At 40.2% G+C, this 27051-nt stretch overlaps 1 protein-coding gene and 1 long non-coding RNA gene across 2 annotated transcripts in view; one reads left to right on the forward strand and one right to left on the reverse strand.

Moving 5' to 3' along the window:
• TGFBR2 (transforming growth factor beta receptor 2) overlaps nt 1-8119 on the forward strand; it is an 89594-nt gene extending 81475 nt beyond the window's left edge. The window contains exons 6-7 of the mRNA XM_077865538.1: nt 2287-2414; nt 5411-8119. Coding sequence (XP_077721664.1) covers nt 2287-2414; nt 5411-5590 — 308 coding nt within the window. The 3' untranslated portion in view covers nt 5591-8119. The remainder of the gene's footprint in view (nt 1-2286; nt 2415-5410) is intronic.
• The window catches only part of LOC144294021 (uncharacterized), a 32713-nt gene that overhangs the window by 4164 nt on the left and 1498 nt on the right, over nt 1-27051 (reverse strand). The window lies entirely within an intron of this gene.

The following is a 27051-nucleotide window of genomic DNA, read 5'->3' on the forward strand; positions in this document are numbered from 1 at the left end:
GGTTACCAGTCCTCTGCTTTTGTCTGAATTCAACCCAACTCCTATCTACTGAATGCCTCCAGTGTGTGTGGCATGATCTTAAGCACTAGGCAGAGAATTGGAAGACTCTAGACTCAGCTTCTGCCTTGGACCTTAGGAATTCACAGTCTATAAAAGATCAGGGAATAGAAGAAAGAAATAGGAATATAACGCGGATCAGAATCCAGATCTCACCTCTAGAACAGTAAAGATTAAGTGCTATGGCACCTGAGGGCAAAATGGATACACAGAAGGCTATTTTGTGCTTGTCTCAATGTGATGGGAGGCCTTAATCACAAATCTCCAAAAAAACAGATGGTATCTTGGCTGCTCTTCTATTTGGGGGGTGGAGGTGGGGATATCACAGAAGATGGTTCTGGGAAAGGGAAGAAAACAAATAAACAAGAATAGGCCAGCTTTTTTCAAAATATACCTTGAAAGCTCCTTCAACTCTAGGCCTGGAAGGGCAAATTATTGAAAGTTTTACTCATTAAACAAGATTATTTTGTTAAAGGTCAAAGGTCTTACTTTCTGTGGAGAAGAATGTTAGATACAGCCCATCCTCCCTTCCCAGTGCAGACATGCAACGACATGTATGTTGATCCACCCACTTAAATTAGTGTGTTGTTTTAGTATTCACCTAGAGTTTAAGCATTGCCACTTTGGACAGGACCTAAGATTCATTCATTCATTCATTCATTCATTCTTCAACAAAGAATGTGATGAGAGCCTCTTGTATATTTGTGGCCCTGTCAGGGGTGCTAGGAATACAAGAATGACAAAAGGGAGTTGGAACCTGCCCTCAAATGCTCGCAGTCTTGTTAGATGACAAATAAACATGTGATTATATCAAAATATGATACAGGCTAAAATAGAGCTCTGCCCAGGACACCTAGCCAGGAATGCCTTGGGGGATATTCAAGGAAGTTTCTGTAAAGAGATTGACCTTAGTTGAAATCTGAACCCCTAGGGAAGAGGTATTTCACCCTCTCTTATCTCCTTTGTATCACTAAAGGAGAATTACCTTTCTAAATTTTGTTTGTTGGTGTGTTATTAATCTCTTTCCGTCATCCTAGTAAACAGCATTGCTCAACATTTGTGTCATCAGTGCTATGGTAAGGAGCCTTTATAGACATTGTTTTCTGTGTGATTTTTGTTTGTTTGTTTGTTTTTTAAGTAGCCTCCACACCCAATGTGGGGCTTGAACTCACAACCCTGAGATCAAGAGTCACATGCTTTACTTACTGAGCTAGCCAGGTGCCCCAACATTTTTTATCTTCATTGACACTCAACATCAATGTTTTTCCTTCATGGAAAAATATACATAGTCTAAAATTCACCCTTTCAACCATTTTTAAGTAGCATTAAGTACATTCACAGTGTTGCCTAACCATCACCATTACCTATTTCCAGAACCTTCTCATCCCCCGCAACTGAAACTCTATTGCACTCATTAAACAATAACTCTCCCTCTCTTCTCCCCCCAGTCCCTGGCAGCCACTGTTCTTTCTGTCTCTATGAATTAGACTATTTTAGGTACCTCATAAATGGTATCATGCAATATTTGCCTCTTGTGACTACCTTATTTCACTTAATATTCTTAAGGTTCATTCATGTTGAACCATGTCAGAATTTCATTCCTTTCGAGGCTGGATATCCCATGAGGTTTTCCACCACATATTAAACATGCTTGTGTAGTGGGGACCTTAAGAACTATCTCCCGAGAACCATCACCCCATTGAGAATGCTTGCATTAAAATGTAAGCTCAGAGGGCACCTGCATGGCTCAGGTGGTTGAGCATCTGAATCTTGATATCAGCTCAGAGGGTGATCTCAGGGTTGTGAGATGGAGCCCCAAGTGGGCTGTGAGCTCAGTGCAGAGTCAGCTTGTCCCTCTCCCTCTGCTCCTCCCCCTGCTCATGCACTGATACGCGCTCTCTCTCTCTCTCCAAAATAATTAACTAATTAATTAATTTTAAAAATAAATAAAATGTAAGCTCAGTGACCTTGTTGGTCTTGTTTTCACTGTCCCCAACTGTTAGCACAGTACCTAGCACATAGCAAACCCTCAACAATTATCTGTTGCATATTTCTCAAGCTCATTCCACAACCACTCCTTCCTTATTTTAATCCACTGTTCTTAAAAATTGCTCTCAGAGTAATCACAGATATATCCTGATGCTCAGTGCTTCAAGCTCCTCAGCCAGTCCTCTCAAATTGTTCATATCCACTCTCAAAGGCCTTGTGTTCACCTGCTCTCTTTGACAGAAGTGAAAGATTATGAGCCCCCGTTTGGTTCCAAGGTGCGAGAGCATCCCTGCGTTGAGAGCATGAAGGACAATGTGCTGAGAGACCGAGGACGACCAGAAATTCCCAGCTCCTGGCTCAACCACCAGGTAAGGAGTGGCTGCTCAGAGGGGAGAAGATTTACCTGAAGTAGCCCCTAAGATGGGAGAGAATTTTAGGCTATTGGGCTTCAGCCTAAGGGCAGGTCTCTTTGTGTTCTAAGATCCTCTTACTTTTAGTTTAGTTTAGTTTTTTAAGATTTTATTTATTTATTTATTCAGGAGAGACACAGAGGAAGAGGCAGAGACACAGGCAGAGGGAGAAGCAGATTCCCTGCAGGGAGCCCAATGCGGGACTCGATCCCAGGACTCTGGGATCACGCCCTGAGCCAAAGGCAGGCGCTCAACCACTGAGCCACCCAGGCGTCCCTGTTACATTTTGTTTATTAAGAACATTTCGATAAAGCGGCATGGACCTATTGTTCTAAGTTCCAAGCAGGTAGACATACCATTCAGAGAAGGCTCTCAAGGGCACTTGTCCCACTGTGATAGTCCGTTTGTTTCTGGGTTAAAATATTTTGTTCACAGCCTCTGCCCCTCACCCCTCAGCCTTCACCTAGAGTTCTTGTGTTGTGTTGCCTTCTGGGTTCCAAATATGTTCTCCTGGGAATCTTCAGCTCTAGGAGGGAAGTACTTAGCAGAGTGAGAAGTAAGCAGAGTTTGGCAGCCAGCTGGCTTTGGGGGGTGATGGCCGCGTGCTCAGGGCCATGTGTGGGCCACGAATACAGTTTGCAAAGAGGAAGCCAGTTGGGGAATAAAAGAAAGCCAAGAGAAATAGGACAGTGCAAGTGAACAAATAGGAAATGTGTCTGTGGGGAACATCTTCGTGGCTGCAGTCTTTCCTTTTGAGATGGTAGGCAAGGCCATCTGTGCAAGGGCAATAGTTCTGGACTTACAGGGTAAGGGAGAACTATCCAGATTCTTTGTCTGGGGGCCTTTTGACGAGGGCAATGGTCAGAGAAAAGAGAAGAGGCAGGTTGCGAGGCCGAGGGGGCCGTGGGATATACCCAGAAGAGAGTGTGAAGGAAGAATGTGAGGGAATAGTGTCCTCTCTCACCGACAGAACTGATCTTTCTACTGAGGAAAACATTTTATTGCCTCCTTTGAAAGAATTCCCTTATCCAGTGAGGGCTGGGGCTAAGTCATAGGTTTTCCTCGGGGCAAGGCAAATGGAGATAAGAAACAGAAACAACAAATCACGCACAATCAGGAAGACAGATGGAGCAGGAAGCCGGGTCTGTGCCAGTCCTGGCCTGGAGCCACTGCAGCAGACAGACCCTAATAAAGTCTGCGGAGACAGCGAGAACCAGGCCACGGTAGCCCAGGACTTCCCCAGGGTTTCGGGCAAAGCCTCTTTGACTGAAAACACAAGACTGTTTGGTGTTACGTCTGAAATCAGGAGGCACTGGTGTTATTTCTTGAAGACTCTGTTGCCTCCTCCGCTGTACAGTTCTTGTAATGAAGCCATTATTCATGATGATAAAATTCTGGAAAGAATTTGCATAATACATTTTTTTTCTCTTAATGAGATTTGTTGCCCTATTGATTTCAAGTTAATGCTTAATATTTAATTTAATTTACTGCCTGTAATTACAGTGCCAAAATGAAATAAATGTTACTTGTGTACCAACAATACCACTACACTCTTAACAGGCCATCAATCAATACCGTCAATTAGGTGAATTATACAATTAATTCAACATCATGAATTCGCTCACAGGTCGGGAAAGAGGGAGAGGTGCCTAGGTGTGTTGGGAAAGTTACTGGTAGTAGATGTTGAACTGGAAAGTGCTGGGATATATCCATCCCACCTGGACCACTTGTGTGAAGGATCACCAATGACCATGCAAGCCTCTAACTGCCAGGAGCACACTCTGTTTCTGCCCATCCATTTATTGCCCGCTTTATTGCCAAAAAAGGGCTTGAAATGATAAAAATATTTGCAGTGCAAAATAAAAATGACTGTGAGTGTAGACCCATGCCACCATACTGGGCAGCATTTCCTGGATGGGCCTTTTGAATGAGCCCTTTATGGGCTTGGACTAAGCCCTCTGATGTCACCTGGAGTCTGGCACAGGTGACCTACCAGACAGCTGCTTCTAGAGTGCAGCCAGATGTTGCTGGGGGGCAGTGGGGTATAAGAAGCCATCCTCAGCAGCTGTTGGAAGCTGTCCACGGAACAGGTGACTTTACAAGTTGAAACCAGGCTAAAGCCTAGACTTCACTCTGATTGGGGTATTCAGTGCTGTTTAAATAGAAATGCATGTATAATTCCAACTATAAAGATACTCTAGAAAGGCAAAACCCCAGAGACGTTAAGATCTGCAGTCTCCAGGGGCTCAGGGAGGAAAGAAGAAGGGGTGGTGGGGCACAGATGATTTGGGGGGATAGGGAACTTATTCCATGGGATACTATAATGGTGCATACACGTCACTGTATGTTTGTCAGAGCCCCTACCATGTACCCCGATATGAACTGTGGACTTTGGTTGGTTGGTAGTGATGTATCAGCATTGGTGCATTGATTGGAAAAAATATACCACACTGAAGCAAGAGGTCGATGGTGGGGGAGGAGGTATGTGGCAATCCTCTGGGCCTTCCACTCAGTTTTGCTATGAACCTAAAACCACTCTAAACAATAAAGCCAAAAAGTGCCCCCCCTCCAAAAAAAAGGAAATGGTGACAGAGCATTAGGGGCCACTTCATGGGAATTTTCTGGTATTGAGGATGCTACTGTACCCCTGAGGCCTACTGTACCCAAGAGGCCGACTGGGGAGTCCTTGTGGTCTCTCCATTTCACAGCCTGTTGTGATCAAATGGTGCAGGGGAGCAAATGGGCACAGCAGGCTTCCGGGACAGTGCACTCCCCCTTTGTTCCACAGACAGGCGGCTGGCCCCATCTTGTGGGCGCTCCGTCAGGACGTGGGAATGCTCGGGCTCTTTGGCACCGGGCCTGTGCCGCAGAGGCAAGGTCAGTGGGCCACCCCGCCCTCCGAGGAGCCCGCAGACCAGCAGCTCAGGGTGCCTGTGCCTTCTCTCCCACTGCAGGGCATCCAGATGGTGTGCGAGACTCTGACCGAGTGCTGGGACCACGACCCGGAGGCCCGGCTCACGGCCCAGTGCGTGGCGGAGCGCTTCAGTGAACTGGAGCACCTGGACAGGCTCTCAGGGAGGAGCTGCTCTGAGGAGAAGATTCCCGAAGATGGCTCGCTGAACACTACCAAATAGCTCTTCCGGGGCAGGATGGCCTAAGTCTAAACAGGCTGCCCCTGTCACCAAAGAACAGAGGCAGCAGGAGGCTGCCCCTGAACCTGAACCAATGCTTCCTGGAAGCCCAGGGGGTCACTCCCCTCCCTGTAAGCTGTGGGCATTGAGCAGAACCCCTGGCAGCAGGGAGTGGGTGACATGAAGCATTCTATGCCTTTGACATTGTCATAGGATAAGCTGTGTTAGCACTTCCTCAGGAAATGAGAATGATTTTTACATTAGCCAATAACATTTGCACTTTATTAATGCCTGTATATAAATATGGAATAGCTCTGTTTTATATATATCTATATATGTCTATATCTATATATATACAGCCATACTCTGGAAAGAGACAAGGAAAATAAAATCAAATATCCCAGGATATTGGTTTGTTTGGAGAGCTCCGGAGCCAGGCGCAGAAGGAAGGGATCCGTGACAGCATTAGCACTTGACAATCACACGTGCGCTGGTTTCCTGACTACATGAGGTGGGGGCTCCATGTCTCAGAGCCTGCTGTGGCCACGCTGCACTTGCTTTTGCAAGATAATAATTCCCTGCGGGGGGGGGGGGGGGTGCTTTTCTGGCCATGGAGCCAATTATAGTCGCACTGTTTGGGGACCAGATCCTGGGGGTCCCCAGGTGCCACTGTGTCTCCTGGACTTTTCACTTGAGCTTCAAGCCCACATCTGGTTTGTGAGCCATCTTCCTCAACCAGCTCAGATGCCTTGTCCCATTTCTAAGAGCTTAAAAGTTCTTTGAGCTCCTTTTTTTACCTTTGCAGGCTCTACAGGCGTGAAAAGCAGGACAAATTTCCCCACTGACAAAATTGACACATATTCTACTAAGGAGAAATCATTCTTTCTTTAATTCCCACCCCCTGCCCCCATATCTATGCTACTATACTCTCGGCCAGTGTCCCTATCCTTTAAGGGGAACAAATGTCCCGTCCAGGGTTCGTTGTGTTTGATTTTTTGTGAGGCTTGGCTTGAGCCTGTAGCTTTCTATGCAAACACCAGCGGGTTCCATCTTTCTGGGCTCCTGAATGCTCAAGAATATCTTGGGCTAGTCAGTAGGATTTGAGCTGTGCAGCACTGCCATGATCAGAACTGTTTCCTCAGGCACTCTGAACATGTGTTTTGCTTGGCCAGCATGAGATTTAACAAAATTGAGCCACTTTTTAAATATTTGGAGGTTTTGAAAAAAAAAAAAAATCTGGATCCCGCAAGTGAGGATAGATAGCAGATGGTTTCCACTTTTTCCCAGTCCACATTATTCACAAAACAAAGGTGTGGACACACTTATAAAGCTGCTTTAACTTCTCAACGTAAATATTTGAGTTTTCCACTGCCCACCCTATCCCAGTCTGGGAGTTAAACCTGCCCCTAACCAAGGCACCTCAGAAGAAATGTGCCTTCCATCAGTCACTCTCTGGCACTATACTATGAATTTGATTCCCTCCCTCTTGGTTTGGTGTTAAGATTTGAAGTTGGTCTTTTCTTGGACTGAAGGGGACCCCCTCTAAGGGGTCCCAGGTAAGCCAAATCTATTTTGTCTATGTATTAAGAGCGTTCGCCCCTGCATTAGGGGAGAGGAGCTCTTACCTAGAAGCTTTTACCACGGTAATCAGCCTCTCCACCATGCCAGCCTTCCCGCCCTTTGCAGGATTTGCTAGCCAGGACTTGAATGTGGGACACCACGAAAGTCCCATTTGCAGTAAAGATGCCTGTGTCCACGTGAGCAAGAACAAAGAATGAGCTTTAATACTCCATAGAAACTTGTTAATCCACGAACAAGTGTTAAATGCTGCAAATAATCTCTTTTTCAAAAATGTTTTTGAAGCTACCTATTTTCAGCCAAATAGGAATATTGGAGAGGGCTGGCAGGGAGTAGATGAATTCCATTTGGATTTTTGGAAGATCTCATCTCATTGAGGTTTTAGCAGATGTGCTGCGATTTGGGATTAGGTGAACCTCATAGGCACCCTGCTCCTGGGTTGGGCTGAGAGAATTTGGGACAGTTTGCCTGCAGTACCATGGAAGCGCCCAGAAATTCCAAGTACCTTAGGATTTGTCGATGCTGTCCCAATAGCTGTTGCTCATCGACCTCTAGTGGTGAATTTCTAGAATGCTGGTCCATTAATGGGATTTTCCAAGATCCAAAAGAGCTTTATCACGTCTGGGTGGTCATCAGCATAAACTGGAATGTAGTGTCAGATGATACTGTGGCTTGTTTTATTATTTTTTTTCTTTGTCAAGAAGAAGACCAAGGAATAACATTCTGTAGTTCCTAAAAATACTGATTCTTTTGATTTACTACTATACATAAAGGGAAAATTTTATTCTTTTATGGAACAATTCAGCAGTACTCATGTATTAAAATAGGAATGTGAATGCTATATACTCTTCTTATATCAAATGTCTCAAGCACCTATTTTCATTCTATGCATTGTTTGTCTTTTATATAAATAAAATGTTTATTAGATGGAATAAAGCAAAAATACTCAGGTCAGCTTCCTGCCTCCTGATTCTATTCATCATAAGTAAGCCATTTAACCTGACTTGGTTATTCTGTGGTTTATGCAGGAAAAGTCACAAGACACATTCTCTCCAAATTTCCAGTAGTCATCGTCTCCTTCAACTGACAGTCTCGAGTCCTTTTCTTTAAAAAAAGCAATCGCAAAAGTTCCATAATATGAGATGTACCGGATGCCACTGGTGGCCTGGGCATGAAGTCTCTAGGTGTCCCAGCCACCACCTTGCCTGTTCCAGGAACTGCCTCCAGCCACATGACTGCTTGCTTCTTCCAGGTTTTGGCACAGCCAACCCTGCTGCTAAGAGCTCTCTTCTGTTTCTTATATTTTCCTCTTCCCTCACATTGCAAGCCGTTGACTATCTATTTGACTTCTGTCATGTGTCATGCTTCTTCCCTCTTCCTTCCTACTTAGCCACAGCATCCTACTTGGGGATTTTAATCAGGGTTCTCTGCATCATCAGATGAATGTGCCTTAGGCAGTCGGTTCCAGGTCATGGCTTAAAGAGCTTCTGGTAACTACGACTACTGCCCAAATTTTGTGTTACCTGTTTTGGAATCTGAGAGATTCTATGGCTTCTTCTAAGTTACCAACTGAGTTCTAAATAGTTAAGATTCTAAATATTTAATGTGATAATGCCTTTCTATATCTCAGCACTACTGGCGTTCTGCATTGTATAATTCTTTGGGGAGTGGGCCCATCCTGTGCATTGCAGGCAGCATTCCTGGCACCCACCCCACAGCTGTGACAGCCAAAAATGTGGCCAAACATTGCCAGATGTCCCCTAGGGGACAAAATCACTCTCAGCTGAGAATCATTGAACTGGATAATGTGGTCCCATACTACTGTGAGCGTGAGTTACAGTGCTATCTTAACTAGTAGCTCGGCAATTTTAGTGGGAACCTCCTCCTCCATTTACCAGCTATGTGACCTGGATAAATTACTTAACCTCTCCGTGTCTCAGTTTAAATATGGTAAGCTAGGCCTCATCCTATACAAGATACCATTGCAATAGGAATACATACAAAGGTTTTTGGAATTGTGTCTTGAACTTGGAAAGCCTGCAAACCATATAGGCCAACATTAGGTTGGTTTAGTTTGCCAACGGCTGCTTTGGCAAAGAGGTAGATTTTGAAGTAGACCCTAGAAAGCATTAACAACCTAGAAGAGATCTGGGCACATGCTACAGATCTGTAGAACAGAAAGGTTTCTGTCCTGTGTATTATAATCTGAGGAGAACTCTCATTGACTAAGTACTCGCTGTGTCATCAAATTTAATCCCACTACCTCCCTGAGGTAGATATTATGCCAATTTTAATATAAGAAGTCATGCTGAGAGAACTCAAGAAAGAAGCCTAAGGTTTCCCAGAAGTAGAATCTGGGTACACGGCCAAGTTGTCCTAGAATTTAGGACAATTTGGAATAATCCTTGGTTCTTTTCTCCACCTTGAATTGTTTCCTGAGGAAACTGGCCTGCCCAGTGGAATGAGAGGTCAACTGTGATGGCATGTTCTACTCCATTGACAGTGTGATCATTGTTCTCATCTCCCAACCATGGATCTGTTTGCTCAGCGCAGGCAGGGAAGGTGCTTCTTCATCTCTATTGTCCACTTGGTCTCCACTCATATGATCAATGGTGTCTAAAGCCTTAAGAACGGTTGAAGATGAATGAATCTGTGTGGATAGCGTCTAACGTGTGAAATGTACACAGGTCCTTCAGATGACTTCAGATTGTGCCAACCCTTAAATACATGGTTTTAGTGGGTCTGATTTTATTTTAACATGCAATGAAAAAAATTAAATAAACACCTTAAGCCTGGGGGTTCACAAATATTACTCTGTATAAAGCACTACTATGGACTGAGTATTCAGAAGCACCAAATACTGTTCTCTTTTTCGCCTTCTTTATCTGCTGTAATCTTCACCACAAACCTGCAAGGTAGCCTTACCTCCATGTTTGCAATGAGGATGTTGAGGCAGAGAGTGAGCTATTACTAAGAGTCCCATGGTTCACCATCTTTAGGCTGGGATTTGAATGGAAGCAATGAGATTCCAAAGCCCACACTAGACACAAGATAAAGCTGGTGTAAAAGGCCATGGGGGAGCCTCTGGCATGCTCCAGAGTCTGATTCGCTAGCTTCAAATATGGAAGAGGAAAATGCAGTTTGCACTGAAGGGGAGGGAGTTGCCCATAAGGGAGCCCAGGGAGAGAAAGTCATTCCTCAAAGGCACATGGACTCTGGGCTCCAGCCCAAAAGCTTCAGCCAAAACAGGAGCCAAGGTCTTCTGACCCCCTTTGCAGGCTCCGTTTTGCTGGGGTTATTTCAGTGCTGGCTGCTGCAAGGTCAGGAGCATTCCCAGTTGGCAGTAAGTCTCCCAAGTGCCCTCAGCAAGGATGCGGTCTCTTGCACCACTCACCAGCTTTTGAATGCAGGCGCTCTCAGGGTGCCCAGGAGGTTGTGTTTAGGGGCGGCAGTTTTTGTGGAAAGCTCTCTTTGCGCTGACATGCTAATGGTGCAGTCCTGAGGGAAGTCCCTTCCTGAGGTGACAGACAGGAAACTTTTCATTTCAACTACTATGTCCGTCCTTGTCCTTGTCCGCAAAAGTCGCCGCAATTGGCATCTGCTCATTCTGTTCATTTTCTTCCTGAAATAGGCCTTCTAATCGTCACTTATCACCTTTCCAATTACTTTTTTTTTTTTTCACTTGAATAATTATCGCTCCAGACTATGGGTTTGGGGCCACAGTTTTCAGGCATTTTGCAAACTGTGCTGATAAGGACAAGATTGTGAACTTTCCCACATGACATGGCCTGCCAATCAGCCTCACGCAGCGTAATTTCACTCTAGTACCTCTCCTGATCTTTGCTGCATTTAAAAATAACTTGTTAATAGTCTTCCCATTCTAATTAAGCTGAAATTGCACACACTGCAAAATGCTTGCTCTCTTTCACTCTAGTAATGTGCGTGCATGCACAAGTGGTCCTTAAAAATCACTTCTGTATGCAGCTACATGGTAAGCGACAGAATAAACCCACAATGGCAAACAACAGGAAAACTGTGGCCCACATGCCTTCAGGTCATCAAAAAAGATAAAATGCCTTTGAATTTCATTTCGTCTGAATATTCATAACAAAATCATTAAAATCGGGACCTCTAGAGCTAGAACCCCTTGGTTCAAATCCCAGCTCTGCCACCAACTAGCTATGTGACTTTGTGCAAGTCTGTTAACCATTTTGTTCCTCTGTCTTCTAAATGTGTACAATGGGAGAAGCGATAGGACCTACCTGGGAGAGTAGTATGAACTGCTATAAGAATAGAGTTCCTATTTTAAGAGCGGTTAGGATAGAGATGGTGCACATAAGCACAGTTGTTAGGATGATAATGATCATTTTTTCCATCGTACTCTAAGATGAAGCTATTGTAATATTTTACAGACATACTGTTCCCCAAATTTGAGGGTAAAATGGACTCTTGAAGAAAATGAACCATATTTCACTGTAACTGTGAGCAGAACACCCCATATCCTTGAAGGGAGTATTCTACTCAACGTGCCTGGCGTGGCTGTGGTGGTAAATGCAGGTCTCTAGGGGACCAGCAATCTTGAGGTTTAGTATAGTTTCACCATCCACCACCCCATTCTTCCATGACTTTGGTTTCTTGCTCTAGTGCCTCACCTGAGACCCCTCCCTATCCTGACGACATTAGAAAGTTGGAGAAAAATCAAATGACCTACTAAGTAAAAATACATGGGAAAAGTATTCATAGTGTTGATGCAAGATAGGATGTATTACCATTTTTGGACATGGATATATACACTGAAACTTTGCTGGGACGTTAGATTCTCACTCATGTATAATGTTATATATGTGTATGATAATCATCCTAGCAACCCTATGAGGTAGTGAGGATTTTCCCCCTTTTGCAGTTAAGGAAATTGAGAGAAGTATCTCATGCAAGTTTACAGTTTGTACCCAGTCTCTCTCGGAACGAACTGTCCACATGCCCAAGCTGTTTTGTCCATATTTTTTTTTCTTCATTCAGCATACATTGGTTAAATGCAAAGTGGTTTACCATCCAAGATCTGCTTGCATCCTGAAAGCAAGAACTATGTTACTCGGCATTTTATACCAGCATCTAGCACAGAGTGGAGCATAATAACAATTGTTCAATAATTTCCACTGAGAGAAGAAAAGAAGGCTCTTGGCTTTAGAAGTTCACAAGCCGACCGAGGAGACAGACATACAAATAAACAGTACATGATCGAGATGTCCTTACTGGTAAGGCCTATTGGAGTGATCTTTAGCCTGAGGCCAAAAAGGCCTAGGTTTTGCAGAGAAATCCCAGTGAGGACTCAACTGCTGTTCCATACCTGTCCTACCCGTATGGATGTAATGCTTCAGCCACCACCACCTCCCCCAACAGGATGGTCTTACTTCTTCAATTCCCCTAGAACTCACTCTCATGGAGCTTTTGCTTATCCCCTAAGGCTGCTGCAACAAATTACCACAACCTAAACCAACAGAAATTTAATCTCTCACAGTTTTGGAGTCTAGAAGTCCAAAATCAAGGTGTCAGCAGGACCTCATTCCTTCTGAAGTCTCTAGGGAATAGTCAGGCCTGGAGCTTCACTTGTACAGACCCCACTGGCTCCAGGTGTTTCTTGGAAGTTTATAGCCACAACACTACAGGCTCTGCTTCCATCTTCATATTACCTTTTTTCTTTTCTTCTCTGTGTGTATCTTATAAGGATATTTGTCATTTGAGTCAGGGACCACCTGGATAACCCAGGATGATTGCATCTCAAGATTCTTAACTAAATTCCATCTGCAAAGACCCTTTTTCCAAATAAGGTCACATTCACAGGTTCTGGGGATCAGGACATAGATACATCTTTTTTGGGACCATCATTCAACCCAGTATAGAGTATTGGCCAATTCCTCTGGTATAAATTCTTTCAAGATGAAAAAAAATCTCAAGTCCAAGACTCTTTCCTTTGGTCACTTGAGGCATTCTGAAAGAGGACACAGATTCACAAACTTTATTTGGTTTAATTTTCTGTCTGAATACACATACACAAATGGTATGTTTATACTGTACAATAATTAAAATATCACTTAAGGATTACCGTTTACCTCAATGACTTCACATTCTTTTTATACACCTGTCATTTTTTTTCCAGAAGCACATGTCCTCCAGAAATATGGGAATGCAATATGGCAATTCTTTTCTTATCCACTATACCTTCCTTGGATGCCACCCTGTGTTTGACAGCCCCTGATACCATGTAGGGAAAAATTCATGGTACTCCAACTATATTATGGAATTTCACACCAGTGCCAAACTTAGAAAGACTATAAACGTGTGAAAATATGTATGCATCTTGTTCCAATGTCCCATCTCATTCCTTTGGAACCCAGGAAGGGTGAGGATGGGAATTTAGGGTCTAGCCTAAGTCTTATTTCTCAATCCCTTACCTCTGTGACCTTAGGTATTCTAATTATTATTCCAGCATAGCAAATGACTGTAAATAAAACCTAGTGGCTTAAAGCAATCATTTTACTTTCCTCAAATTTTGTGGGACAGGAATAGGAAAAAATCTTGTGCTGGAAAGATCTCACTTGAACTCCCTTCTACCAATGAACTCCCATGTTGACTAGGGGTAGAATCATCTGATGGCTCAGCTGAGCTGGACAACCAAGATACCTCACTTGGCAGTTAATGCTGGTTGTTGGCTGGGAGCTCAGTTGGGACAATCATCTAAAACACCTAGAACACCTACACATGGCCTTGCCAGCTGACACTGTCAGGGCAGTAGAGTTCTTAATGGCAGCTGGCTTCCTCTAGGGTGAATGTGCCAAGAGAACCAGGCAGATACTGCATGGACATGACATTTTGTTGGAAATCTTATAACATCACTTCTCCCACACTCCTAAACCAAGTAGTTGCAAGTCAATGAAATTCAAAGCAAGGAGACATGGCCTCAGACCTCTCAATGGGAGAAGTGATGAAGAATTTTAGGCAATGCTTAAAAGTTACCATGGGTACTTTACAGTATGTGGGGCTCAGCCTCTCATTTGTAAAATGGAACTACATTGTAAGACTCCTCTAATACTTAGAGCCAACGAAGTACTTTCTTTTCATTATCTCAATTACTCACATTAATATTTATATGTCCTTTCCTTTTCTCTATTACAAAATAACCATATTACAGGAAATGAATGAAAAAAAGAAAAAAAACCTTTCCATTTCTATAGACTCCTTAGACTTTTATGTATCTTAGAATTGTTTTCTATGTGTATATTTTTGTGTTTGTGTGTGAGTGTGATAAACTCACCAGTTCCCCATTCTGGAAACTTTTTCTCAGAATTAAGCCAGAAGGACATTCTAGAATCTTATTTTTAAGAGGCACCAGTTACCATTATAACTAAACATGGTATGTAGCAGTAAAATTTGATATCCTAATTCATTTGTAGTGGTTATTAACCTCCGATTACAAACTCAGATGTGTAAGAAATGTCACATATCTTATTTTTCTATAAATCTATTTAATTTTGATTCTGAATCCCTATCCTGCTGGACTAGTGGGAAATTCAGCCCTTATTTTGGGGGCTTCTTTCCCCACTAACTCTTGAGGTTTTGCCATTGTTTCAGGTTTCCTGCAGTAAGAACAAGGAAGAAGGTGTTGGGTAGTTCTGGTTTCCAGTTATCAGTGGAGCCTGATTTTTCTCCTGGGCTGGGGAAAATAACACATACTAGGAATATTGAAAATATATATCATATTAAAATATATTACTTAATAAATATTATTAATAATATTAATAAGAAAATTATTTCTGGGTTTGTTCAGCTCTGTCTCTCTTCTGGTCTCTTGCCTTGCTAGGGAGCTGGTATTTTTCTTGGGAAAGCTTGAGCATCACAGATCCAGATTTGCTTCCCTTAAAACTCACCATATCCTCAAGTCCCTGCCTAAGAGCAATACTTGTAGTCACAGTCTATGAAATGTGACATTTAATTATATATGAATTAACTATCCCTGGAATATTTATTAAGATCGGAGCAGCTATCTGAGGAATGTATATTAAAGTTACTTTATATAACATATGCATCTCAAATGTATGTGCTGAAGTATTTGAAAGTAAAATGCAGACTACAATTCACTATCTGAGGTTCTTTGTGGATAATCCCCTTTCAATTTCCCAGGGCACTGAGAAGCCCTTCGAGTTAGAGCATGGAGCACTGGGTACACAGAAAGATAAAGGTGGTGGTATTTAGCTGAAACCCTCCTAGCTTCTCAACCTCCACACTTGAACTTGTTTGGGACTGAATGGAATCAGCTGAAAATCTTCTGAAACCAGGAAGTATTATATTTTCTTCAGCTTTTCCTGGTTGGGGTAGTAGACCCTACCTCTGGAACAGAACCAGTTTTGTTGGAATGCCTCCTCACTATAGCTCCGCTATGGACTGTGCTGAGTCATGATTACGAGAAGGAATGTCTCTGCTGTTGGCACAAACAGGACAGGAGAAAGCTGTTAATATAGGCAATACCTTGTGGTTTTGTTTTATGAGACAAGAATTTTGTTAACAATAAAGATACTGTGTTAGGAAATTCAATCATTCATACAGTAGCACTGTGTAAAGACATTAAATCATCCACAAGTTATAAATCATCAGTAATTGATACTAAATGTGATTTCTTAAAATGCTAATACTAAGTTTAAATTCATTGAACATTCAAAAACTTATCAGTCAATATTATAGAAGTGATTGAGTAAATTACAGTCAGAGGATAATCATGTAGACGAGTTATGTAGACTGCTATGCATAACCTAATACGAAGTTGAGAAGAATCATGGAAAACAAACAAACTTGTAACCTGTTCTAAATTTTTTTTGTCTTTCACATGTATCTATGCTCATTAATTTATCATTCTTGCATTGATATATTACATTGTTTCCCACTTTCCATTTTCCAGCATTATGAATATTGGCAGGATGAGCATTTTTACATATGTTAACATTTATATATTTTTCATTTCCTTAAGATAGATTACAAGAAGTGATGAATATTTTCATGGTTCTTGTCATCTATGACCAAATTATCTGCCAGAATAATTGTGTCTATTTTTATTGCCACCAACAATGCATGAGAACCCCAGCACGTTCACCAGATCTATATCTCTACATAGTATCCCTTTTTCGTTAATTTAATATTCCATGATTATACATCATTGTTGATACTATTTGCTTTTCTTCCATAGAAGGTTGAACTTTTTCCATATGTGTTTAGAGATTGTAGTTTTATCACTGAGAATTATCTGTCATGTCTTTTACATATTTATCTTTTATACTTAAATAATTTTATAAATTATAATAGTTGACACACTTTCCCAGGTTTATCTCCCTTTTCATTTTGCTAATGTGCATTTAATCTATCCAAATTTTAAAATATGTATGGAGCTAAATCACTTACTCTATTTCCTTATGAATTCTCCTGCATTCAGATTTAGAAAATAACTGTCTTCCAAAAATCTAATAAATAACCAATGCTATTTTCTTAAAGATTTTCTGTGACACTCTCTTTTAATAATTATTTATTTTCTCTAGAATGTATTTAGGTGTATGGTGTGGGCTTGACAGAAGATCATTTATATCTTTATAATTGCCAATCAGATACCCCAACATCATGTAACATGGGGATGATGGTAAGAAACTAATTTATGATTGATTTGTGTTATTTCCTTCAGGACACAGTAGATTTGTCCTTATAATAAAAACTACTTCTGGACCATTTTGCTCCATTATCCAAATTTCAGTGCAAGGCTGTTATAGATAATGTCATTTCTAATTAATGTCTATACTTTTCAATTCCCAGAATTTTCTTCAATACTATGGCTTGTTATTTGTTGTGGTTGTTTGCTGTAGTTGTTCATGCTTTTTTTGTTCTCATTCATTTTTCTTTATTAGAAAAAATGAAAAATTCAGCACATACCCAGGCCTATACCATATATCCAGACTTCATAAATGTGCTTTTTCATATTTGATTCAGCATTTACTCTTCCATTTAAAAAGAAACAAAATATTATAAATATATCACCACCATCTCGGTAGCTATTCTTAGTTCCTAATTCCTGTTCCTGTTGAGCTTCCCAGAGCCCACCCCTATTATATATTAAATGTGGATCCTTCCCATCAATGCATGTACCTACAGTCTGGAATGTTATCTTCCATGTAGGATTTTTCTAAATTTCTGAGTGTAACTCTATATGTATTGTTCTACCACCTTTTTTCTTAAGGTCATGTTTTTGAAATCCATCTATGTTGATACATATCTTATTCATTTTAACTGCCATGTTGTGTTTAATCACATGCTAATGTAATCAAACAAGAATGCCATTACCTTGAGGTGGCTCAAATGCCTTGGTAGCCTAGTAAGCAAACTAAAACTTAACCCAGAGTTAAATCCTATAAATGCCTCAAGGTTAAGAACAACCAATCACAAAGAGCAAACTAGTCTATTCCAAATAATGCAATCACTTAGGCTATAGCAAATCAAATAACTTCCTTACTCTGCTTCTGTGTCTTCTCTATCTCTAGTCCCTGTCAGTGGAATACTCTTAACAACTTTTCATTTGGTGCTGCCCAGTCAAAATGATAGTTGTTCAAATAAACTTCAAAATTTTAATATCCTTCAGTTTATCTTTTCATACACATAAATACACTACAATCTTTTCATTTACTCTGCTCAAAGATACTGGGGTTGTTCCCATTTTTCTTTTTTTATAAAGTGCTAAGTAGACAGTATGGATCTATTTTATTAGAAAATAAAATGATATTGAATTTAGTTAAAAGAAGTAAAATAATTTAGATTAAAAATTCATCAGTAAATATACAGACTAAGCATAACTAGTAAAGAGATAGAATAAGGAGAAATTACAAAATTATGACTTTCCCAAAGTGAGGAAAGATCTGCTAGTTTAAATGCTAACAAAATACGTACAGGATATGTATGCTAAAAACTGTAATAAACTGATTACAAGGGATATAAAGGACTATTGAGGAGGAAAACATTTTACTCTGTCCTTCAAGTTTCTTTTAGCTGGTCTAAGAATCAAATGGACATGAGACAGATTAACAGGTGAAAAGCAAACAAAAGTTTAATAGTATATATATCTCATATATATATATATATATATATGGGAAAGACCCGGGAAAACTGAGTAACACCCCAAAATGGCTGAGACGATCACCTTAAATACCATCTCCAGCTAAAGTCAAAAGCTGATATTGTGGATGGGAAGTCAGTTATGGGAAGTCACCAAGAAAAGCAGGATAAACACAGGTAAATTTGTTTTGCAGTCATTACCTTCTCCATAGATGAAGGTTTTTAGATTTAGAGTCATCCCTCTCTTCCTGGTACAAAGGGAGACATGTTTACAAATGGAGATTTCCTTATACCTATAAATGTCTATTACAAAAGTACAACTTCTACTTGGTTTTCAGAGCTTTGCTTGTGTCTACAGTTTCTTAAAAATAACTAGCTTAGGGGCCCTTGGGTGGCTCAGTCAGTTCAGCACTGCCTTCAGCTCAGGTCATGATGTCAGGGCCTGGAATTGAGCCCTGCATCAGGCTCCCCACTCAGCAAGGAGTCTGCTTCTCCCTCTCCCTTTGCTCCTTCCCCACCCCATAGTCTCGCTTGTGCTCTCTCTCTCTCTCTCTCTCAAATAAATAAACGAAATTTCAAAAAACAAATAGCCAACTTAAAATAATCAATGTCAAAGAGGCATACCTTGAACTGGCAAAATTTGCTCCCCACAAGAACAAAATAATTGGAGCACTACACTGTGACCATTAATTGGAAGACTCAAAATTGTTAAGACATCATTATTCCCCAATTGAAACTGTAGAGTCAACACAATCCAACAAAAATCCTAGCCCCCACTTTTTTTGTAAACATCAGCAAGAAAATTCCAAAATTTATATAGAAATACAAAGGAGCTAGGACAACTCAAAGAATTCTGAGAACAAAGTAAGTTGAAGGGCAGACTATCCAGTTTGAAAACATAATATAAAGCTATAATCATCAGAATAAACTGCCCAGAAATAGACTACATAAATATAGGTAACCAATTATTGATAATTGATGAGAAATCTTGTTATATAAATAAAATCTCTTGCCAACCCATAAAAAAATTATCCACAAAAGTAGAAAAGAAAAAAAAAACTAGCTTTATTATTGAATAAACATTAAATCAGAATGTGAGATACATCTAAGGAGATTATAAAGACAGAAAGAAATAACGTTATTTTATATAGCAAAGCAGATACAATCCATTACATACATGTTAATTGTCTTTATCAAAAAGGAAAAATAAAACTTCTCATATCTCTATAACAAACAGAAAGAGAGTCAAACGCTGAAGTTAAAACTCCCCCAGAGGCAGAGAGACAAGGTCATGCTTCTTGATCTTTGCATTTCAAAGAGATAGTCCATTATTCTCAAAAAAGAAAACTTTGGAAAGCAAAACTGGCAAGAGGCTCATTTAGCTTTTAAAAGGACTAAACTGCATTAAAAAAAAAGAGAGAGAGCATTTACATTTTCATATTTTCCAAAGGAAATGCTAAAGAGAAAGGAGAGCAGTAAGTTCTCTTCCTCTTTTGGTATGAGGGAGAATTTATTTATTTATATTTGTATTTGCCCTAGCACAGGGTGCAAAGTCAATTCAAAGGAGACAGGATAGTTCTTTCAACATATGGTATTAGAGAAACCAGGAGTAATTATGCAACATAGATGAACCTCAATATATAACACACATTTTTATATAAAAACGAATGCAACATGGATCATAGATATATATGTAAAGTTATAAAACTTCTAAAAGAAAGCAGGAGAAAAATCTGGCTGACTTTGAGTTTGACAATGAGTTTCTTTGAATGTGACACCAAAAGCATGACCCATAAAAGAAAAATTGACAAGCTGCAGTTGTTCAGAATTTAAACTTCTGTTTTGTAAAAAAAATTGGTAAGAGAATGAAAAGATAAATCAAGGGTTGGAATAAAATATGTTTTTTAAAGATTTTGTTTATTTATTTATTTATGAGAGAGAGAGAGAGAGCATGAGCACAAGGATGAGAGAGAGAGAGAAGGGGAGGGAGGGGGAAAGAATCTCAGGCCAACTCTTCCTTCAGTGTGGAACCTGATATTGGGCTCAATCTCAGGACCCTGAGATTATGATCTGAGCTGAAACCAAGTCAGATGCTTAACCAACTGGGCCACCCAAGCACCCTGGAAGAAAATATTTTTAAATTATATTTATGACAGAGTACTTGTATTCAGAATCTAAAAAATGGGCAAAATACTGAACATGAAATTCACCAAATAAAATAGATGGATGGCAATAGATATATACAAAAGCTCAACATTATCAGTCGTTAGGGAAATGCAAATTAAAACCACAAAGACACATCACTATACAGGCACTGGAAATGCTCATTGAAGGGATCAGAATATGCCACCTTAAAATATGCCACTTTGGCATAAGAGTAATTTCGAGCTGAAGGTAAGTGAGAAATAGCAAACACAGGAGGAACTCTCTTCCTTTTTCCTTTCTGCCAGAAGCAAGGCACATTTTCCCTTTTACAAAGGAAGTATATCACCTGAAATGATTTGAGTCTGTATAACAAACCTTACTGAACAATCCTTATTTACTATTTATTTCCTAGTCTCCTTCTCACCACTTATTTTCCTCCCCAAAAAGCTGAAATACTCTTTTCCTTTGTCTAATATCTTCCCCACATTTTATGACCCTTTGATAAAATGGTATATAGGCCTCTGGGTCTAACATGCATGCAAAATAAATCTTTGTCCTGTTAATTTGTCTTTTTTCAACTAATTCACAGGTTCCAGTACTGAACACAAGAGGGTAGGGGGAAACATTTTTACCCCTCCTGTATATCCACAAAAACACTGATATCACTAAGTGCTTGTAAGAATATTGAGCAACAAAAAGTTGCATAGACTGCTAGTGGGATATGAACTGGTATAGTCATTTTAGACAATCATTTCGGAGTTTCTTGTAAAGTTGATGATATACTTTCCATATTACTTAACAATTCCTTCCTAAGCATTTAGTCAAACATTGAAAATTTATGCTCACACAAAATCCTGTATACAAACATTTATAGAAACTTTATTTATAATTGCCCTAGGCTGGAAATATCCAAGAAATCTTTCTTTCTTTTCTTTTTAAAGATTTTATTTATTTATTCATGAGAGACACAGAGAGAGGCAGAGACACAGGCAGAGGGAGAAGCAGGCTCCATGCAGGGAGCCCAATGCGGGACTCCATCCTGGTACTCCAGGTTCACACCCTGAGCAGAAGGCAGACACTCAACCACTGAGCCACCCAGATGTCCCTCCAAGAAATCTTTCAACAGATAAATAGATCAAGAAACTATGGTATATGCATTTGAAGGATTACTACTCAGCCAAAAAAATGCATGAACTATTTGTTAACATTACAACATGGGTGAATCTGAAGGGCATTTTACCAAATAAAAGTTGCTAGACTCTACATGCAACATTTATATGATTCCATATACATGACACTATAGAAAAGGGAATAATATGAGATTATTGGTTGCCAAGACTTAAAGGTAGAGTAACTGATAACAAAGGGACCACACAAGGAAATTTTTAGGGTGATGTAATTCTTTTATTCCACAGTTTCAGATATCTGACTATATGCCTTTTTCAAAACCCCCCACAAAAATAAACCACAAAGGGCTAATTTTACTATATGCATATTTTAAAAACTCAAGTTGGATGGCAGGGCAATATTAAAGAAAAAATTATTCTGACACTGGTTAAAATGTCAAGAAAGACGTTATTCAAGACTATGGCTATAAAAATACCTCAAAAAGGGAGAGATTAGGTTCAACTTTGAATTCAAAGACAGTTATGGATTGGTAGCCAATGAACAGAATGAGGGGGGTCAGTGAATTGAAAATTATTAAGAAGAGCCATCAAGTTTTGGCAGGGCTCTTGCCTAGCTGACCTGACAAAATTCTTGCTAGTGGCATGTCAAGACAGACATCAAAGGTGGGGGATGAAGAACTTGGTCAGAAACCAAATCAGGGATTCTTTGTAAACCTACTTAGTGGGCTTATTACTGAAACTAGGTTCTCAGTAAAGATAAACGTAGAAGTCCAAAGTCAAAGCCTAGTTGAGAAGAGAGCTCAGAAGGGCCCATCAAAGTTTGGGTGAAGATAAACTCTTTGCCAACAACCAGAAGAGGATATAGTCTAAGACAAATAAATCTAATTGAGTAGCAAATATGGGATACAATGTCACTGAAGGGGATGGGGGAAAATGTACTAAGCTAAGAGACTTTGGGGAATAAATTTTTGGCTCAATACTGTAAACCTAAAGAAAAAAAGAAATCTTCATAAATACCATACTCTAGTTGGTAAATTTGTTTCTTTCAGGGGCACAATAATGCAGGTTAGCAATTCCGAAATTAATTTATGTGTATAGTACAATTGAACAAATAAGTAAACATATTATAACTAAGAAAAGTCAGATTTTGTATTGTTAGAGAATGAACTTATAAATAAGCAGGGCAGAGAATGCTAGAAAGAACCCTGTAGTGTTGGATTAGTATTGATGACATCTGTGTGAATTAATGTTCATATACATACTTACACACACATATGATGCATTCACATTAAATATGTGTGTGTGTAATATATATAAATTGTATGTGTGTGTGTGAGTGTAAGTGTAGTTAGGCTATGATACATGGATATGTTTCCTATTCTGAGATGCTCTAGTTGCAATAATACCCCAGTTGTAACCAGAACCCTTAAGGGTCTACATATTGGCTTCTACAATTCTGTAATGATAAGAGCCAAGGCTTCATGGAGAAAGGCTAACTCTAGAGCTGAGTAATGAAAGATGAGCCTAGAGTGTCTGGTTGTACGAAAGGGTAGGGAGTACTTTAAAAAAAAAAGAGATAGGAACATGTCAAAACGGCACAGGAACCAACCTGTATAAGCTCCTAGTGGTCAAAGCTGGGACAATTTGAGCAGCAAGATAAATAACAATGGTACAAGGTTATGACTAAGAGAACAAAATGTGTATCTATGAGTCCATACAGACATACATAAATGACAAATTAAATAAATAGGGGGAAAAGAGACAAGCCTTCTTACAAAATAATTCCATTTAATAAATATGAAGGCAAGAGGGGGATAGAAAATCACTATTAGAACATCCAAGTAATAACTCTGTAAGGCAGCATGCACTGATAAATGATAAAATCAGTGGGTAAAACTTTAAGGAGAAATAGGATATGTGCGTAGCCTTAACATAGCTCCCCCAAAATATTTAGTAATCACTGCTGGTGCTTTTAACATATGTCTGCAAATTCTTTGACAATCTCTTCTCCAGAAGACAGTATTTAATTCTCTTCCATTTGAGTGTGGCCTGGACTAGGTAACTTAATTTTAAGGACTAGTATACGAAAAGGAAGAAAAGAGTCACTTCGCAGTGGAGAAGCCTGGTAGCCACCACTATAACCAAATAATTGAGGTTAATATCACTAGGAAGAAACCAGTAAACAACTCACATGTCTGAGGCTAAGACTCATTTTTATCCCATCGTTGAGACAAGGCCCTTTTGAGTATTCTACTCAGTGTCCTGTGAATCATAAGGTTTTCCACTCTCATGATGGGAGGAAGCAGACCAGGTAGTGGCACTGGGTACTGTTTCCTCTAAAAAATTCTTCAAGACAGTTCTTTCTCCAGCCACAGGCAGTTTCTTTACATGCACATGCCAATCAGGACTCTGTCAAAATACTCAGGGGAGAAAATCTGTTTTTGGATTTCCAGAATTTTCTTGAGCTTCCTCCTATCCAATGTGTTTGACCCTTGAATGACACAGGAGTTAAGGCTGCTGAACCCTGCACAGTTGAAAATCCCCCTATTACTTCTGATTTCCCAAAAATCTTACTAATAGCCTACTGTTGACCAGAAGCTTTACCCATAACCCAGTCACTTAACATATTTTGTATATGTATTATAGACTGGATTCCTACAATAAAGTAAGCTGGAGAAAAGAAAATGTTAAGAAAATCATAAGGAAGAGAAAATACGTTTACAGTACTGTACCATAAAAAAATCTGTATATGGGCAGTGTGCCCAGTAGCCTCATGGATCTGCCTGTTGCTTCAATGGTGTTTGGAGAATCAACTGATGAATGGATAAAGAAGATGTAATACACATATAAACACACACACACACACAATGGAATATTAATCAGCCATCAAAAAAATGAAATCTTGCCATTTGCAACGATATGGATGGAGCTTGAGTGTATTATGCTAAGTGAAATAAGTCAGAGAAAGACAAATACCATATGCTTTCATTCATAAGTGGAAGTTAAGAAAGAAAACAGATGAACTCACGGGAAGGGGGAAAAAAGAGAAAGAAGGAAACAGACCATAAGAGACTCTTAATAATAGAGAACAAACTGAGGGTTGATGGAAGGAAGTGGATGGGGGATGGGCTGATAATTGGTGGGGATTAAGGAGGGTACTTGTTATGATGAACGCAGGGTGTTGTATGTAACTGATGAATCACTGAATTGTACTCCAGAAACCAATATTGCACTGTATGTTAGCTAAAATTTAAATTGAAAAAAGAAAAAATCCCTTTTGTATCCTGAAAACAAATATCCTATTTTCTTCTAAAAAACTCAATTTGGACAGAAGAGATCCCCTTCTTTTAGCATCCCCCCACTCTCCAACCTCTTTTCCTGCTACCACATCTGGAGACCATCTTCTGAGCCATTCTCTACCTTCCAAACCAGCCAACACAATTTTTTCGCTTCGCTCCTTATTGCCAAATGAGTTCCCAGATTGCTCAGAATTAATGCATTGAAGTGGAGGCTGTCCCTATCTGCTTCTTGGTCAAACTCCATCTGCAGGCCTCCTACACCTACCTCTCTCTGGGCTTTTATCTCACCTGCCATGATGTGGCTCAGGACAGTGTGGGCTATTTTTCCTCGAGTTTGGTGAAAGGAAGATGAAGATATGGGGTTTTAAAGATGCAAACCCAGCACAGCTGCTCTGCCCTCTCTTCCAGGACATGCAGAAGCTGCCTCAGAATAAGTGGGGTAAAACCTTGGATGCCATGGGAGTCGCCATGGTCCTAGAAGAGAATCTGAACCCTTTTGGATCTGCATGTCCTGGATTCTGCCCACAAAGACCCCCATCTCCTGGACTTCTTGGAGAATAAGTTCCTAGATAAGAAGGTGAAATTCAAAAAAAAAAAAGTGAAACTCATCAAGAAAATGGCGACCACATGATGAACTTCTGTAGGCTGGCTGGCCCCCAGGCTGAGCTGGACAAGTATCTCTTCAAAAAGCTCACTCTCATGCAAGACTAGGAGCTTCTGAAGCCCAGTGGCCCTGGAGGGGTCCCTCTGGCATCCCCCTAGTATCAGGGCTTTTGTTGAGCCTCTCCCTGAAGCCACTAGGCAACTATCTAACCACCCAGGAAACTTCTGCCAAACCATGGGCCAAACAGAAGCAATTTAGTTCTTTCAGAAAATACCCTTATAAGTGGACCCATATAATTCAAACCCAACTGTAGTCTGTCCCATACCTTCTAGCTCCCCATCCTTCTATTCTCCCAAACTGGCCTCCTTAAATAAGGAGTTAGCTTGCCTAACTGAGCTCCCACTTGGGATTCCCTTACCTGGGCCACACTAAAAACTTTTCAGAAATATGAAGCAGTATGTGGGTTCACCTCACCGGCTCCCTATTTCACAGAAATCACTATCCTTCATTGCCTGATATCCAATGTCTTCAAAACTGCTATTTCATATATTTTGTTCAGTTGTTTGGTTGTTCCATACAGAAGGGTAAATCTGGTTCCTTGAACCAGGTGAGACTGTTTCTCCTCCATTTCACCACTGAAACTCACTGGGATCAACTTTCTACCAAGCAGGGAACTGATATGTAATCTAACTAAATCTAGAATACGCTTGACTCCTGTCATCCAGAGTAACAGTTGCTGAGTATTTGTTTTATTTTCAGGATTTAATGGTTATTTTAGATGGAAAAGACAAGAAGGGATTTCCGAGAAAATTACTCTTCAAATTAAGAAAAGTCATCAGCGCTCAATCAAGCTCACAATGGGGTCCAAAGTCATCCAAACATACAGCTCCTGTTCTGAATTCAGCAAAAGCTTTGATGAATATTCATTGGATCTTTTCTTATTTTGAAAATAAGAACGAAAGGCAATCCATTTAGATAGGATGAGGCCCAAGACTGGAAGCCATTCAATTATCATTACAGCTGGGAGCATCACACAACACTCAGCATGGAATTTGAGATTGGCCACAGCAGCAAAAATGCCAGTCCTTGGTTTCTAATTGCCAGGCAGTTTTTTAGGAGATAAGTTGGCATCTTCCTGAAGTTATCTTTCAGTTTTCATAAACAATGGCAATTTATGATTGTTAGCTTCTTTCAGTTTCTTCATTGTATCACATCCCTCTTATTGCAGGCTACTTGCTTATACAAATCAGATTCACCCACTTGTCTGTCAAACTAGCTCCCCTTCAAATTTCTCTGGGAATAGCAACTAATTTTTCATTTTTTAAAAAATATTTTATTTATTTATTCATGAGAGACACAGAGAGCGAGGCAAAGCCATATGCAGAGGGAGAAGCAGGCTCTCCACAAGAAGCATGATGTGGGACTCGATTCCAGAACCTGAGGATCATGACCTGAGCCAAAGGCAGATGCTCAACCACTGAGCCACCCAGGTACCCCAACAACCATTTTTTCATTTACTCAGAATTGAAGACTTGCATCAGTCTCTCACAAATTCCTTCATTAATTATAGTG

Source organism: Canis aureus, chromosome 22 (genome assembly GCF_053574225.1).
Source record: "Canis aureus isolate CA01 chromosome 22, VMU_Caureus_v.1.0, whole genome shotgun sequence".
NCBI lineage: Eukaryota > Metazoa > Chordata > Mammalia > Carnivora > Canidae > Canis > Canis aureus.